The 18,372-nt window shown below is 29.7% G+C and overlaps 1 protein-coding gene across 1 annotated transcript; it reads left to right on the forward strand.

The window, feature by feature from the left end:
• The first annotated feature begins 9,017 nt into the window (after positions 1–9,017).
• On the forward strand, positions 9,018–13,942 carry LOC130936516 (uncharacterized). Its single transcript, XM_057866601.1, has 12 exons — positions 9,018–9,339; positions 9,432–9,493; positions 9,936–9,986; positions 10,097–10,123; positions 10,248–10,352; positions 11,090–11,197; positions 11,354–11,425; positions 11,539–11,589; positions 11,967–12,029; positions 12,118–12,242; positions 12,633–12,828; positions 13,021–13,942. The coding sequence occupies exons 1-12, from the start codon at positions 9,147–9,149 to the stop codon at positions 13,732–13,734; spliced, it is 1,767 nt and encodes a 588-aa protein (XP_057722584.1). The 5' UTR covers positions 9,018–9,146; the 3' UTR covers positions 13,735–13,942.
• The last annotated feature ends 4,430 nt before the right edge of the window (positions 13,943–18,372 follow it).

Here is an 18,372-nt window from a genome sequence, read left to right on the forward strand (position 1 = left end):
CTAATTATTTGTCCTTGAGGGTTCTTTTTGAGTGCAAACACCCACTTACTTTCTTTTTTTTTTTTTTTTGGTGAACCACTTACTTTCTATTATAGTGGAATTAGGTGGTGGACTTGTAAGAGTCCAAGTTTGACATCTTTAAAGAGCCTTGTATTCTTGTTCCATAGCATGAGCCCAGTGGGGATGATTGAGAGCTTTAGTAGCATTCTTAGGTATATGATACAGAAATTCAGGATCATCAACAACATTAGTAATCACAGTTAGTGTAGATTTTATAGGTTTAATTGATTTAGATCTAGTAATTATTTTATGTCTATTAGTTGGAGGAGGGGATAGGGGTGGGAGTGGGAGAGATTGAGTTGGTATAATTTGGGAAGGTAGTGACACTGGTAGTTAAATTTCTATGTTGGAAATAGGAATATGGCCATGAGGAAGATTTTGAGTAATATGCTGCTATTTTGAAGAATTGATAGGTATTGTTTCTGATGTAGTGTGTACTATAGGTGTTAATGTTAAGGATGAGGCTTGTGTCATGTGTGTGGATGAGGATAATATATGAGAGTCAGAAGATGGGAGTTGAGGTTGTGTAATATGGAGGTGATCAATAGAATTAGTGCTAAAAAGGAATATTTATGACCTGGACAAAATCATTATTAGTAGCCTTTGTTTGAGAAGTATTCTGATTAGTAGGGAACATGATAGAATATGAAAATTTCCTTTCATCAAAGAGAACATGCCTAACACCTATATAATCTACCATTTGAAGATAAACATTTATACCCTCTATGTTGACTATCATACCCAAAAATAAACATAATTGAGATCTATAATCCAATTTATGCTTGTTATATGGTTGGAGGTATGGATAACAAGCACAACCAAATACCTTGAGAGTAGTATAATCTGGTTCTTTATGATGCAAAACCTCAAATGGTGAAGAATTGTTCAAGAGAGGAGTTGGTAATCTGTTAATAATAAGATGTACAGTAGTAATAAAGGCATCTTCCCAAAACTTTAAAGGTAAACCAGCTATGGCCAAAAGAGATAATTCAATTTCTGTGATCTTCTTGTGTTTTCTTTCAACACTACCTTGCTGTTAGTACGTGTAAGGACAAGCTAGTTATGTGAAATGCCACAATCCAAGAGAAAAGATCTAAAAGCATTTGATAAAAACTCAGAACTATGATCAATTTGTATAGATTTTGTTGTACATCCAGTTTGATTTTCAAGTAGTTTTTTGTAATTTTGAAATGTAACAAGACTCTCATTTAAACAAGGAAATACATGTATACTTAGTGCAAGTATCAACAAAACATATGTAATACTTGTATCTATTTCTGGAAATAGATGGGGCTGGTCCCCAATTATCTATATATACCAATTCTAAAGGTGTTAAGTAAACAGAGTTAGAGTCATCAAATGGCAATTTGTGCATTTTGGCCATAGAACAAAACAAATGAGGAAACACATATATGCTATTTTTAGTTATTCCTTGTAGAAGAAAATTCTTGGTAACTTGATCATGAACAAGGTAGTGATTAGGCCAAAACTCAAAGAAAATTGAATTGTCAACTGCAAATTTAGAAACACTCAGAATATTCTGTGAAATTTAAGGAACTATCAAAAGATTATTCAATTTATATGTGAGATCAGTTTTAGAGTCATGTAACAGAGATGAACCTGACTTAGAGATGGCTATACCTTGTCCATTACCTATATAAAGTTGGTCTGAACCTATTTGAGTTTTTGAAGCGTGTAAAAGATTTGAGGGATCAGCAGTGATGTGATGAGAAGCTCCTGAATCAGCATACCATGGTGATTCATTCAACAAAGTTGTTGCATGATAAGGTCTAGGTTGATGGAATAAGGGTGGAGGTGGAGGAAGATTTGTAGATTGGATGGAAGAGATAACATTTGGAGATTCATAATTTTGGTCAAATCTGAAATAACAATTCCAAGCAGCATGACCTGGTCTATTGCAGATTTGACAAAAGAGCCTTGTATTATTGGAATTGAATCTTCCTCCTCTCTGAGAGAACCTTCCTCCTCTTCCTCTTCTTGTATTCATGCCTCTTTGGAAATTAGAAGCAAAAGAACTTGATGCTTGTGACAGATTAGCTAATGGAATCAAGTGTTGCGGTTTCTTGAATCTTTGGAGCATTTCTTCATAAGCAATGAGAAATGATTCTGTCTCTATGACAGTGATTTGTCCCATCTTAGACATGACAGATGAGATGAATCCTTGGTACTCCTCAGTTAATCCATCAAGGATTGTTTGAATATGATCATCATCCGGATAATGACTATCAATTGCAATTAAGAATCAACAAGAGTGTGAATTTTACCAATGTAATCTTTTGCTGATTTTTCATATTTGACAGATCTCAATTGAGATTTTACACTGTGAATGCGTGCCCTTGATGATGTTGTAAAGACTTCTTGAAGCTTCTCCCACATATCATAGAAGATTTTGCATTTTACCACTTTGTTTTTGAAATTGGTATTGATAGAAGCAAGAAGCCATGTTTGTAGAAAAAGATCTTGCAACTTCCATTCTTTATAATCTTCAGATTCAATCTTTCCTGGTTAGTGACATCAGTAGGATCAGTGAATTGTTGAGGAACTTTATCCTTGTGAAAATGATCTTCAAGATTTTGAGATTCAACTGTAATGGTGGCTGAATGGTGCCATGGGATGAAATTATTTGCATCCAATTTGTCTGTGATGACTGAAAGGTAGTACTTGGAAGATGATGCAACGGAATTAAGGATCATAGCCATGGTGTTACCCTTTTGCTCTTGGTACCATGTGAAGTTTACCCAATGAGTTGATTAGATTAATGCAGCAAAGAACTAAGATGAATTCTGCAGCAAGATGTTAGGCTTGCTGAGATATGAGTGCAGAGAAGAAGTGATTGAGTAATATTTTATGACTAGAATTGATAGGAATGAATTATATCCATTAACTACACCATAGACCTTCTACATATATAGCTATAAGACTAACTACTTTTTGTTATTGAAACAGAACACTAACTAATGAAACTCTCTCCTATTTGCTTGTAGTACGTTCCATAATTTTTACTGATTCTTGATTCTCTTCTTTATTTTCTTGACATTCTCTCTTTACTATATATATCTACATTCACGGTCCTCACAATATCAAAAAAACTCAAAATTAAAGATGTTGATTGTCCTGCTCTTTACATTGTTAATTATCTCAGCCATTCTAATTATGTAAGTTATTATTTTTTATTTTTTTTATTTAGCAAAATTTATTAGTAATAATGTTAGAGATTAATATTATTTATAATGATTAAATGATAGTTAACATATTGTAGTTTGAAATGTATTATTGGATTTACTTAGTAAATGTTGTTAATATAGGTTTATACATTAAAAAGTATATTTTAAGTGTATTTAGTAATAATTATTAGAAGGTTTAATTACTTAATTGGTCCCTATAATTTTATTACATTTTTAATTAGGTCTTTATGCTTTTTTTTTAATTATTAGATCTCTATACTGCTTTAATTTTGTAATTAAGTCATTCCTAGTATAAAAAATATTAGAGTTAACTGAATATTTCTTCGCAAATTGAAAGTATTTATAATTAAAAACTTAATTAAATCTTTGACTGCATGTATTTTGGTAAAAGTATTATGTTAATTTTAACATTTTTAACATGAAAAGGATGTAATTACAAAATTAAAAGTAGTGTAATGACTCAATTAAAAGAAAAAAAAAGTATAAAGACCTAATTAAAAATTTGGTAAAATTATAAGAACTAACGGAATAGTTAAACTTTATTAAAATTATATTTATATATATTTAAATTTTATTAATTATTATTAGATACTAAATTATTATTGCAAAATTTCTGTAACATAGATTTAGCATATTTTAAGTAAGTAATAAAAATTAAATATTTTTAAATTTGTTAATATTATTGATTAAGTAATTTATATGTTAACTGTGCATAATGCAATAATTGAATTTAGTGAAAATTAATTAATTAATTAATTAATTAATTAACAATAAATTTAGTATTAATTTAAAAAATTGCTTATTATTATTAATAAATTTAGATATTATTTAACATTTTTGAATATATTATTTAATAAATTATTTGTTAATAAGCAGTATTTTAAAATATCGGTTATGGCGGCGCCATGGCGGTATGGCGTGGCGGAATTTGGCCTCGCCACCATACAGAGGCCACCGCAACGTGGTTTTCACGGCGGGTGAAAAGGCGGCCGCAATTGCGGTGGCGCTATGGCGGAACGCCATTGAAATGGCGGAAATGGCGGGGATTTTCGGATTTTTTGAAAAAAATTGGGGGTAATTGGGTAATTTAGGAAACCCTAAGTGATACTTGTAACCCTAATTAGCCTCTGTTATTCAAAAACTTCTCTTCCTCTCTTAACGTAAAAAACGGCTTTCCGTCTCTGTTCTCTCTTCTCTGTGCCTGCCATCGGCGCCGATCTTCGCCGCTGCCCATCGCTGTTCGTCACCGCCCATCGTTGCTGGTGGTTGCCGCCGCTGGTGGTTGCCGCTGCTCATCATCACAGTTCCCTCTCTTTCTGGTTCGTAGTTACATACATTCCCTTTTTTTTTTTGTTGTTCGTTCAGTTCATCGTCTCCTTCTCTTTCCTCATAAACCTATATTCCTCCAATTTTTTTCCGTTCAGTTTAGTTCCCTATGTCAACTTCCAGACCAGCCCCTGATTCTAATACCCCTGCCCCTACCTCTGCTGGTCATGTTGTTGGCACTGTTCCTGCTCATCCTGCAGCTGCTGTCCGTTTCAGTAGAATTGAAACAATGGAAAAATGAGCCTACGAAAAATACTAGGAGAAGACAACAAAATAGAAAAAGGAAACAACCTGCAGCTCCAAAGGGGGAACCAAGTTTATTAGAGCTAGAATTTAGATGGTTTATTTCATCATTCTTTAGTTTAAAGACACGATAATACAATGACTTTGGTCTTTCTTTTAAGTTTTTAGTTTTTATGTTCCATGTCTTATGTTTATTTGCTGAATTTTCTATTATATTTACTGCATTAATTGGATGTCTTATGACTAGAAAAATGATTATATGATTATATTTTATAGTTTATTATATTTGCAATTTTTCTACATGTTTTTTTGTACATATATATGCACTTTTAGGTAATCCGTTATTTTCGCTACTTTTCGCAATGCCATTCGCCATTATTTTATGGCGAATTTTTGGCTCACCGTCATGAGCTGCCATCCGCAATCAAAAACTACGTTAATAAATAAATAATTATTTAATGAATAAATTAATAAATAATTTGATAAATAAATTATTATTAATAATATTAGAGTTATTGAAAATAAGACACTGTTCAAAATATTTGAATATATAATTAGTTAGTTATTCTAAGTCATTAATTATTATTATTAGCCTTGTATTATGTGTTATGTATTGAATAGAATAAAATAGAAGTTATACGATATTAGTTTTATTAAAATTATAATTAATTATAATTTTATTTTATTATTTAGATAATTAATGTTAGTTTGTTAAATATAATTAAATTATATTAATGATAATAAATAATTCTATTTTTAAAGTTATAAATTGTGATAAAATAATAAAATATAAATTAATTAATAAAAATTTTAATTATTCAATGTGTTTAGATAATTTTGTTTGATGTATTATTTAGCTATATTTTGTAGAGTTTATGGATGTTGACGTGTAACCACCTACTGCTGTCGATCCCTACAATCCTATTATGGAGGAGTATTTATGAAAAATTGGTTTTTATCACATTTTTCATATTAGAATAATTTAATATCAATCGACAATGGTAAACGCTCTAATCGAGAGATGGTTTCTGACACACATACATTTCACCTTCTGGTTGATGAGTGTGCTGTGACATTGGAAGATGTGACTGTTATTCTTAGTCTTCCGACAAATGATCTTCGAGTGATAGAGTGACCATGAGTAGTCACAATGTCTTAGAGGCTAAATGTTTGCACAAATTTGGGATTGCACCTAAGAAAACAAATTATAGAGAAAGCTTCATAAAGTTGACGTGACTTCGGAACCTGAAGGATCATTTAGATTTGATTGATGAAAATGGTATTCAAAAGTACGTGAAGTACCACATCATGTTATTATTTTGAACAATCTTATTTGGAGACAAGTTTGGGACAGCGACACACTAAAATTTTGTCTTTATTCCGCAGCTTCGTAAGATCAGAGAATTTAGTTGGGGATCGGCATGCCTAGCACACTTGTATAGAGCGTTATATAGAACATCTCGTTTAGCAAAAGTGTCATTGGACTATCAATTTTTACAGTAGAAACGAGATGTCCTACATAGCGCTTTATACAAGTGTGCTAGGCATGTCAATCCACAACTAAATTCTCTGATCCTAACGAAGTCACAAAGCAAAGACAAAAATTTTCAGTGCACTATTGTCCTAGACATGTCTCTAAATAAAATTGTCCCAAATAATAATATGATGTGACACTTCACGAACCTCTAAATGCCATTTAGATCAATCAAATCTAAATGATTCTTTAGGTTTTGAAATCACGTCAACTTTATGAAGTTTATTCTGTAATCTGCCTTTTAGGTGCAAACATTCAGCCTTTAAAACATTGTGACTACTCATGGTCACTCAATCACTCGAAGATTATTTGTTGGAAGGCTAAGAATAACATCCACATTTTCTAATGTCACAACACACTCATCAACCGGAAGGTGAAATGTATGTGTGTCAGAAACCACCTCTCGATTAGAACGTTTACCATTATTAACTGACATTAGATTATTTAAATATAAAAAACATAATAAAAATCAATCTCTCATAAATACTCATCTACAATAGAATTGTACAGATCCAATTAATGATTACATTTAACATTCATAAATTTTACAAAATATAGTCAAATACATCAAAATTATCTATAAATATTGAATAATTAAAATTTTTATTAATTAATTTACATTTAATTATTTTATCATAATTTATAATCTTAAAACATAATTATTTATTAATATTAATATCATTTATTTATATTTAACAAACAATCATTAATTATTCAAACAATAAAATAAAACTATAATTATAATAATAACACTAATATCGTATTACTTTTATTCTATCTATTCACACACATACACAACATATAACACAAGATTAATACAACTTATATTATTATAATAATAATTAATGACTTAAAATAACTAACTAATTATATATCCAAACATTACAAATAGTATTTTATTTTCAACAACTCTAATATTATTACTCATAATAAATAATTTATTAAATAATAAATAATTTATTAAATAATATATCTAAAAATGTTAAGCAGCATCTAAATTTATTAATAATAATAAATAATTTTTTAAATTAATATTACATTTAGTGTTAATAAATTAATTAATTTACACTAAATTCAATTATTACATTATTGCATTACGTACAACTAACATATAAATTACTTAACTAACATTATTCAAAATTTAAAAAACTTAATTACAATAATATATTAATTAAATATCCAATAATAATTAATTAATTATTAAAATTTAAAAATATTTAATTTTCATTACTTACTTAAAATATGCTAAACTTATTTTTCAGATATTCTTCAATAATAATTTAGTTTCTAACAATAATTAATAAAATTTAAATATATCTAAAATATAATAATAATTATTATTATTATTAAATACATTAAAAATATATTTTCTAATATATAAATCTACGTTAACAATATTCACTAACTAACTCCAATAATATATTTTTAATTACAATATATTAACTATTAGGGGGGTGCATGGGCCGGGTGAAACCGGGTTTGATGTAACCCAGACCCGGCCCGAAATATGTACCGGGTCCATTTATGAGACCCGAACCCGACCCTAAACCCGATGAAACCTATACCATTTCGGGCCACAACTATATCGGGTGAAAACCGGGCCGTTAACATTATATTACCTTGATACCTTCTTGTAAGTTAGCATGTAAAAATATCCAAATTTCCAAGACTCCAACAATTATTTGACATGGTAAAATTCACTTAGAAAAATATAACAAGAACCAACTCTTCTCTAAAATTAAAGCATAACCATAATCAATACTAATATTGCCTAATAACACCAAATATTTAAATCAATATAAATAACACAATATTATGCATTAGTCTAAAGTCTTATGCATTTTAAATATAAAACATTAATTTATAGTCTTATATATAATGACTAATAACACAAAATATTAAGGTTTACAATACTTAAATTCCACATAATAATAGCCATCATCCATCACTAATAATACAAAATATTTATTGTGTATGGTGACCGGGCCACCGGGCCGATTTCGGGTGACCCGAGCTATGGCTCGGATCCGACCCGAAATAATGACCGGGTCTATTTTTGAGACCATAACCCGGCCCTAAACCCGATGAAATCACACCAAATTAGCCCTTAAAGTGTTCGGGACCGGGCCGGGTCTTCGGGCCGGGCCGGGCCATGCACACCCCTATTAACTATTATTTAATTATTATAAACAATATTAATATCTAACATTATCATTAATATTTTTGCTAAAAAACAAAAAAAAAACTAAAAATAATAACATATAATTAAAATAGTTGAAATAATTACCCATGTAAAGCTTAAGATGATCAACATCTTTTATGTTAAGTTTCTTTGACACTGTGGTGCTGTAGCTTTTTTGAACTTGGAATAAATTGAAAGAAGGTTGAAGAAGAGAGAAGAGAATGAATGTGAATTGTGAATTGTGATTGTGAGAGAAAGAGAGCTTGCACGGATTAAATTAAGGAGGAGTGGGACTCCTTGCATGCGCAACACGTGGCATTGGCGCACAAATCGAACGGCCCAATTTGTTTACCTAAATCGGACCGTTCGATTATTCTACCATCAAATCGGACCGTACGATCTGTTTTTCCCTAATATCACAACAGCGTTAAGCTTTGTAAAGATTTTTCCAGTTTAATTCGGGTAAAACCCCGAGGTGCGAATCTTGATCTAAACCCTGGAGATGAAAAGTTAGAAAATGGCGCGTTGAAATGTTGTTAACTTGTTATAGATAAACATAGTGTTTCTCATTCTTTTTTGCAATTTAAGCAAATAAATGCTTGATCTCAGTTTTGGTGCTAACACACCCTTGTGTATGAGCCTAACGACACAAAGAACAGTGAGGGCAATGACATCATCATCATCATCATCACCTACCCAAGATTCTATGGAGCAACAGAAACCGCAACAAACTCAAAGGTTGCAAATTTACCCAAATTCAAATAATGGGGTCACGCCTTTTTGGAGAGGTACTCTTTCTTATAATGCTCATGCTTGCAACTTCCCGCACAAAAAAAGCTTTTTTTTTTTGGGATTTTGTTTATTGGGTTCTACTTTGCAGAGAAGTATGAAAGAGAAGCCAAGAGGTATTGGGATGTCTTCTACAAGCGCCACAAGGACAAGGTAAAGGGTTGTTTATTATGTTTTATTTAGTTGATACTTGGGGAAATATTCTTTTTTAATTAGTATTAATTATAAGTATCTTTTGCCATTGGTTTCATTGTTTTGGGAATTTGGATGTGCAAATGAATGAAGATAAGCTGAAATTTGTAATAATAAAATAAAATAAAAAGCTGAGATTTGTGTAGTTTATTGGTGAAAATGATATACTGAATTGGATTAGCAGTAATACCTAAAGACTAGACTAGTCTGTTCTATACTCTGTTAATGCAAATGTCTTATTGCCTCACTTTGTATTTGGTTTCCTCTTGTCTGTGGTGTCTATTGACTATTGCTGTAACTGGATGATCACTCTTCCAAGTTTTCCACCCATTATCTGTGTTTCATGTTCAAGGCATTTGCTATAAGTAGTTTTGCTGTAGTGATGATTCAATTTTTTTTACAGTTTTTTAAGGATAGGCACTACTTGGATAAGGAATGGGGAGATTACTTTTCGGTGAGTGAGGAAATAATATCTTCAATTTTGATTTGGTTTGTTTTCTTTTTAACTTTGATGCTTGCAGTACTGACAATTTAAGCAATTTTTTGCATGAAAATCATTTTTAGGGAGAAGGAAGAAAAGTGATTTTGGAGGTATATTACTTGCATTTTCTTCTTTCTTGGTGTTTATGAAGGGAATTCATTTTCTGTCAAAGTCCTGTTTAGTAGTTCTTTGTATTAGTAAGTTGCTTAATAGTCAAAGCTTTTTACTAAACAGGTTGGTTGTGGAGCCGGAAATACTATATTTCCAATGATAGCATCTTATCCAGATGCTTTTGTTTATGCATGTGATTTCTCGCCACGGGCTATTGAGTTAGTTAAGGTAGACATCTTCGTTTTGTAAACTTCCTCTCCATTGTAGCAATTTTGCTGTCTGCTTCTTGATTCATTCCTGATCTGTTGATATAAAAAAATGTATGGTACTCGGTAATTTAGAGTGGCAAATAGATGGATCATGAATGTTGGGTTGGACCATAGAAGATCAATAAAAAAAATAAACCATTATATCATTTTGATTTGTTACAAAATTGTTAAAACATCCAACAATATTAAATAGTATTAAACTGAATTCAATGGGTAAATAGTATTAAACTAAATTCAGATATAGATGGTTTTGATGGATGATAGAGTAATGGACGGTGGACCTAATTGCCAGCTCTTCTGATATGATTAATTGTGCCGGAAAATGTAAATCCACATCCATACATAGTATTGGAGCATTGGTCTAAACCGTGTTTGACACAAACACCTCCAGGTTAGCAGTATGTAGTTCCCCTTTCGTAACCTCAGTGTCTATTGCTCAGTGATCCGCTAACTCAATCCAATTACCTGTAAGACATAGGAATTCATATTTCTATTATGGAAAAAGAGTGCATTAACTGCATTTGATATATGTTGATCAAGAACAAATTTGTATCACCTAAGCTTCTCTCATTTATAAAAAATAAAATAAAATAAAATAAAAGGAGAAGTATTGCTTATTTTACAGCATTCCAAATCGAACGGAAGCATGTTTTGTTACATTTATTTATGTAATTATATTTTTATTTGTAATTGTAGACGCATGAAGACTTCAAGGAGTCCCGTGTTAGAGCTTTTGTCTCTGATTTGACAGTTGATGATCTGTGCAAAGAAATTCTTCCATCTTCGGTTGATATTGTTACCATGGTACTTACATTGTGTATTGTAGAATGATTATGGGATCACATTTGCATTTCTTAGCTACTATCTGTCAATTTTTTGGCTTCATTTCACAAGTTTTGTGCTCTTGTTATTGAGAACTATATGTAGATCACTTGTTTAAGTATCTGACTTGGTAAACAGATATTTATGTTATCTGCAGTGTCCCCGGAAAAGATGCATCTAGTATTGCAAAATGTTAGAAAAATTATCAAGGTAAGAAACTTTAGCATTCAATAATTGGATTTACATTTTCATAAAACTTGCTAGATAACTTATTCACAGTTCATTTCAAATGTGTTGAAATTCATGCCTTTCTCCATTTGCAGCCAAATGGATATGTGCTGTTCCGAGACTATGCCACGGGAGATCTTGCCCAGGTTGATTTTTGTTACCATATAATATCCTAAAGAATAGACTAGTGCTCAATTTTTTGTCCAGATAATTTTCCTTCTGATATTGATTTCTCTTTAATAATTGTATGAATCAAAATTTACTTCTTTTTCTTGTTCATATCAAAGTGAATAAAAATAAAACATTGCTACTTTTAGGTTTGATGACTATACCAAGGTGGTTAGAGTAGGATGGATAGAGGTTTGGTTGATACGGCTCGGATGGCTTACAGTATAAGAGAAAAGGAAAAATTACGAACTATAGTGTGTTGTTTTGGGAATTGTTTAATTCCAAATTTTGATTCACTGTTTCTTTTTGTCTGAGCTTATGATGATTCATGTGATTCATATTTTCTGTTCTATAGGAAAGATTTTCAGGGAAGGATCAAAAGATTAGTGACAACTTTTATGTCAGAGGTGATGGCACTGTAAGGTTTCAGTTCTGGCAATGTTATCTTACAACTTTGATCACCCAAATTTCTTATTTCCTAATGTAATGCTTTATTTTCTATCCAGCGTGCTTACTACTTTTCGAACGAGTTCTTGACGAATTTATTCAGAGAAAATGGTTTTGCTGTTGACAAGCTTCATGTATACTGCAAACAAGTTGAGAACCGTTCGAGAGAATTGATCATGAACCGGTAACTTTTCTTTTGCATAGTTTTATAGATGTGTGTTCTGCGTTCTTTCTTTTTGGAGAAAGGCATGTCACATTCGTCCCTTTATTTTGGAACTACGTAAATTATCTTAAAATTGTCCCAAGACGGACGATTTTAATTTTTTATCTCTGTATCCTTCTCCAAACATGTTATTATCCGCAAGATTTCAGTTTTCTCTGTCTCAGGACAATCATGCAACGTTACCTTAGTGTTGTATATAAGAGTTACAATCTTACTTCAGTTATGATCTTTCATTTCTTCCCTCTTTTTATCAACTGCCTAAAAGTGAAAAAGCAATTTGGTTTTTCTTTCAATCTTCTCTTGACTGTAGTAACCCTTTATAGTTCTCCTACCGTGTTTTGGTGGTTTCAGGCGTTGGGTCCAAGCTGTATTCCGGTTTACAGAGGATTTGAACACTTCTTCTAGTAACGAAGCTGAGGGAAATCGTTCTGGTAGTTCTGAAGCGAAGCAAAATAGTTCGAATGGTAGTTTAAATGGCACTGCAATTGACTTGTCTGAAGGTGTGGCATTTGACATGTTTGGAGCCTTACCTTCCAGCGACTATGAGGTAACAATTTTTCGCCTTTGATTGATTCTTTTAAGTTCTACCATAGAATTATCATATTCGAAGTCATCATTTTTTTTAATAAATAATTTGATGTATACTATCCGAGGCTACTTCTAAAAGACGTTTCCATAAATTTTGAATGTCTGATGGCAATTTTGAATGCTAATTTTCCTCCTTGAATTTTCCTTTTAGATTATTGAGATCAAACTTAGAGGTTGGGACTTCAAGATTAGGGTACTTTCAAAAGAGTACCAGCATACCTGCAAATCGACGGGCTTAATGCTGTGGGAATCGGCTCGATTGATGGCTTCTGTCCTCGCCGAAAACCCTGATATCGTTGCAGGGAAAAGGGTCTTGGAGTTGGGAAGTGGCTGTGGGGGAATCTGTTCTATGATTGCTGCTAAACATGCCGACCTAGTTGTTGCTACCGATGGGGATGCTCTTGCCCTCGACCTCCTTGCCAAAAATGTCTCATCGAATCTTGAGCCTCCATTGCTAACCAAACTAGTTACAAAGAGACTGGAGTGGGGAAACAATGATCACATAGAAGCCATAAAAGAAGGGAATAAAATAGGGTTTGATGTCATCATTGGCACAGATGTTACATACATTCCTGAAGCTATATTGCCTTTGTTTGCAAGCGCCAGAGAACTAATTACTTCTGGCGCAAGCAACAAGCATGGTAATGTGCCTGCTCTGATTCTATGCCATATATTCCGTCGCGTAGATGAACCGTCTTTGCTTTCGGCCGCATCACAATTCGGGTTTAGATTAGTAGACAAGTGGCCGGCCGGAGTTCCAAACGAATCGTCTCAAGGCATTATAAGCAAATGGTTTTCAGATAACGGTTTATTGAATGAACTTCCTAGTACAGCATTAAACATATTGCTTTTCAGATTGGAGTGAAATGAGCTTGAATTGGAGTTGGTTTCTTCTTGATTCTTGTCTTCAGTACAATACAAAATGAGATAAAGTATCATGCAATTTGCAAAGTTAGATTCATTTTTAAGTACTCAAAAAACAATTTTGGTGCTTAATTATGTTTCAAATTTGATTCTTTTGTATGTTTTAAATTTAGATATTGATGGGGTATTTTGGAGCATTGTCCTGTGTATGTTGATTTGTTTTTGTTTTGTTTGTCTTTTTTTAAAGTTCATTTTTTTATTCCCCACTTAGGGGGGCATTTTTTTTTTTATAATTTATAATATGAACATTTTTGAACGGAGAAAGCACGGTTATTACTTTTTTTGGGGGGGTTTTCTTTTTTGTTTTAATTAATTTTTTCAAATGAATCATCTGCCAAAGTAGTACCAATAAGCATGAGAGGCTGAGAGCATGTATTTATATAAGTTATCTCTGTGAATATAATGGAGGGATACTTGTGAATTGTGATCAAAGATTTATTCTCTTAAGAGTTGAGAGATCTTTTGTTTCAAAAGAATTAGTCATTGTTATTATTTATTAACGATAAATATTATAAGAGTTTAATTTTGATACATTAATAATATAAAAAATTTTATATAGTTATTCAATTAAACTTATATATTTAAATGATTTTTTAAATAATTTAAAAACTAATTACTTTTGTTGATGTCATAATATACTATTTGTTCTTTGTGTAATACTTTTTTATACGTACCGTGTATAAAAAATAGATTCATATTATAAACAACCAAAGAAGATTTTGCAAACTAATGCATGCCTATGTGGGAATTGCAAGTTAATTTACACTCTAATAATAAGTTTAATTTTCTTTAAAACCCTAGTATGGCATGACTTACATATGTGATATTTTTACTTATAGGAATTGTATACATTTTGATTTTTATATGCATTAATAGCGTAAAAGAGTTTTGTAATATCATATAATCTAGTATTTTTACTTTTAATACTAATATTGCATGCAACCTAAATTTATTCCGTATGCCAACAAAAAGTTGACAAATTAAGTTAGAATTTGTAATAAATTCTATTAAAAAAATGATAAATATTACATATACTAGAAGGAATTAATAACTGAAACTCATTCAAAAAAGAACATTGATATAACATTTTTTGCAATATTTCTATTTGTTAAATGTGTTCAAAAGAAAACCAACAAACATTAAGGGTACAATAAGCACTGCCATAGAGTTATTAAGATTTCAAAAGTTTGAAATTAATTTGTTAAATAAAGATACATAAATAACAACACATCTAACACAAATTTATATAATAGTTTCTTGAGTTTGAAGTATGAATTATGCATATGTTTATTTTTGTTTTATAATGAAATTTCATTTAAAAGAATTGAGGCAACACAAATTAAACTTTAGACTTTTTTATTATAAATATTTTAATATTATATCAAGAAGAAATTAATTATCCAAAAAAATTAAATTATTAAGTAAAGACACATAAATAATTATATATTTTTTATTAATTCAACCAAACATACATTTAATAATAATATAGAGATTAGAGAGGCATATAAGGAGGCAAATTTTGCTGATGACATTTTCATTCAAAGAAGGTAAAATTAAACCAATGGAACAAACCTCTTCTTCCATAAGGCTGAAGCCTCTCCCCAAAAAAAAAAAAAAAAAAGGAGAAAAACAAGGACCACTCTAGCAAAAAGACACAACTGAATCCAGCACTTGCACCATCACTTTCTTTTTTCACTCAAATTGAAGCATTATTCCATGCATGTTTTCTTATAAAAAGACTAAAAAGAAGGCTTTAGCTTATATGTTAATTATATTTCCTATAACTATAACAAGTTTATTTTTATCTGCATGCACATATTCTTTATTTGGTTTTATATTTACAAAGGGTACAGCTCACTGCATTTAGAATTTTACCTTTACATTACAATATTATTGTGATGAGTATGTATCAACAAAAAATTCCTTAGTTTAAATATTATGCATTTTAATATTATCATCTTTACTTCCATCTTCAACAACAGCTTAAGTTCCCTAAACCAAAGGTAATTTGGTTAGGTATTATTCTTCATCCATTAGTAAAGTGAATCTTTAGCATTAATTACTTCCTTTTTTTTTCAAGGAAACCACTCAGATAAAGACGTTTAAAATATCTTTTTTTAAATATTTTTTAATAATTAAAATTTAACATATATAATCGATTAAATCATATTTTTTTTAAATTAGGCTAGACAAATTGATTTAACCGAAAAAATGGTTAATCAAATTTTGAACTAGTCTAAATTAATATTATTTTTTATAAAAAATGACTACAATATCCTTATTATAAAAAATGATTAAAATAAAGAACTAAAATTTAGGATTCTCAAAATTAATATATATATATATATATATATATATATATATATATATATATATATAATAGAAATATTTTAGTCATTTTTTATAATAGGGTATTGTAGTCATTTTTTATAAAAAAATAATATTAATTTAGATCAGTTCAAGATTTGATTTATCATTTTTCGGTCAAATCAATTTATCTAGCCTAATTTTAACAAAAATAACACAATTTAATCGATTATATGTGTTAAATTTTAATTATTAAAAAATATCTTTATAAAAAGACGTTTTCAACGTCTTTATCTGAGTGACTTCTTTTTTCCAATTTTTTTTGTGGTTTTCTGTCAGTATAAAATCTAATTGATACAGTAATTTTGGTGTGGGAAATTGGAGAAACAATATTTTAGTTGATTTTATTTTTCATTAGTTGTAATGTGAAGTTTTTTAAATTTCTATTAAAGTGTTTATTCTATATATTAGATAGATGATATTATAAAATGTTATCATATATATATACTTCAAATTTTAAATTCTATTAAAAGTGCACTAATGTAGAAACCTGTATAATAATAACAAATATTAATTAATAAGAAACTTTGTAATAATTTCTTTAACAAAAGGTAATATTATATATAACATGGAGTAGTGCATGAAATAATAAAAAAACTATTGTTATATATACCTTATAGAGTGGAAGAAGAATATTGAAAATGGAAGAGCTAGCAGTGTGGGAAATACTTAAAGGCAAAAGAACTTTTGTTATATTACAAACTTTAAATTACATAAGATAGTTTAATTTTGAGAAACATAAAAGAAATCCAACATATTTTATAAAAATGTAACTTTGATATAATGATAATGTAAAGCAATTTTACACGTGTATTTAATCACATAATACTACGCTAATAAAAATAACTACTTTTTATATTGATTGTGTGAATAATTACTAAAAAAACTGATGTGATTAAATGTGATTAAATATCTATGTACTTCAATCACCAAAAAAAATATTTATGTATTGGAAAAGTATGAAGAGCTAATGGAATATTTGTACAATGTATACAATGGAGGTTTATAGAGTATTAGAGATATAACCATTAGTGTTATCTTTTTCATCAACTGAAGTTTTTGGGATGAGTGGTATTATGACATGATATTAGAGTTTTAAATCGAAAAATCAAGAGTTTGATCATTGGTGAACCCCAAAACCAGTTTAAATTTTTGGAAAGATGTTTATTATCCCGGATACTCGGATGGTTATTCTAAAACTAAATTCAATTTATATTATTATCTTTCACAACTTCTTTCCATTATTTAGTAATGACAAATTTCATAACCACAATTATATAGCATTTTTTTGATAAGCCACAATTATATTTTTCATAACTTATTCTAACGTTTAATTATTTTCTTTTAATGACAAATAATAACTCATACTATAACCAATGGTCCCATAATCATCAAAAATATCAAAACACCATTATTAAACTTAAAATTACTCCTATATTACATTTCATTTTCAACACCAAACCCCTTTAAAGTTTAGTTAGAAGTCTTCTTCTTTATTTATACCAAGTCTTATTCATGCTCAATTTCAGTCCTATCAAATAATGTTGGAATCTTGAACATGTGTATGGCATAGAAAAAAAAAAAATAATTTGGACAAATAGACACTGCACAGATATCTCATGACATGCATAGATCAATCACATTCCTATTAATGAAGATTGATCTGAAACTGAAAGTTACATGCAAGTTGCGTTCAGATTAAATCATAAACAACTAATGTTGGCTTGGTATAAATATTTGTCTTTAATTTGAACTTTTATATATATATATATATATATATATATATATATATATATATATATATATATATATAAAAATATTTTTCTCGAATTTACTTAACTTAGAAATATATTTCTAAGTATATTTTTAGTGAGAAATATATGAAAATTAAAGCAAAATACTTGAAGAGATATATATTCATCAAAATGAAGAATGAGTCAAGGAGATAGAGACAAGCATAAAAGACAGATAAATTGGTAAACTTTATCCAATATTTATATATGATTCTAATGCCATTGGATTTACTTGATCCAAATATATAAGCCTATTATATATTGAACATTATTAATATTCAGTTGTTGTTAATTAATTGTATAAAATAAAAAAAATATGTATTAATTAAATTATTGTTATAAAAATTAAAAATATTTGTGTTAATATTGTATTATTGTAATCAAAGTTATAGCTCAGAATAAATAATACATATATAAAA

The sequence above is a fragment of the Arachis stenosperma genome, chromosome 6 (genome assembly GCF_014773155.1).
Source record: "Arachis stenosperma cultivar V10309 chromosome 6, arast.V10309.gnm1.PFL2, whole genome shotgun sequence".
Taxonomy (NCBI): Eukaryota; Viridiplantae; Streptophyta; class Magnoliopsida; order Fabales; family Fabaceae; genus Arachis; species Arachis stenosperma.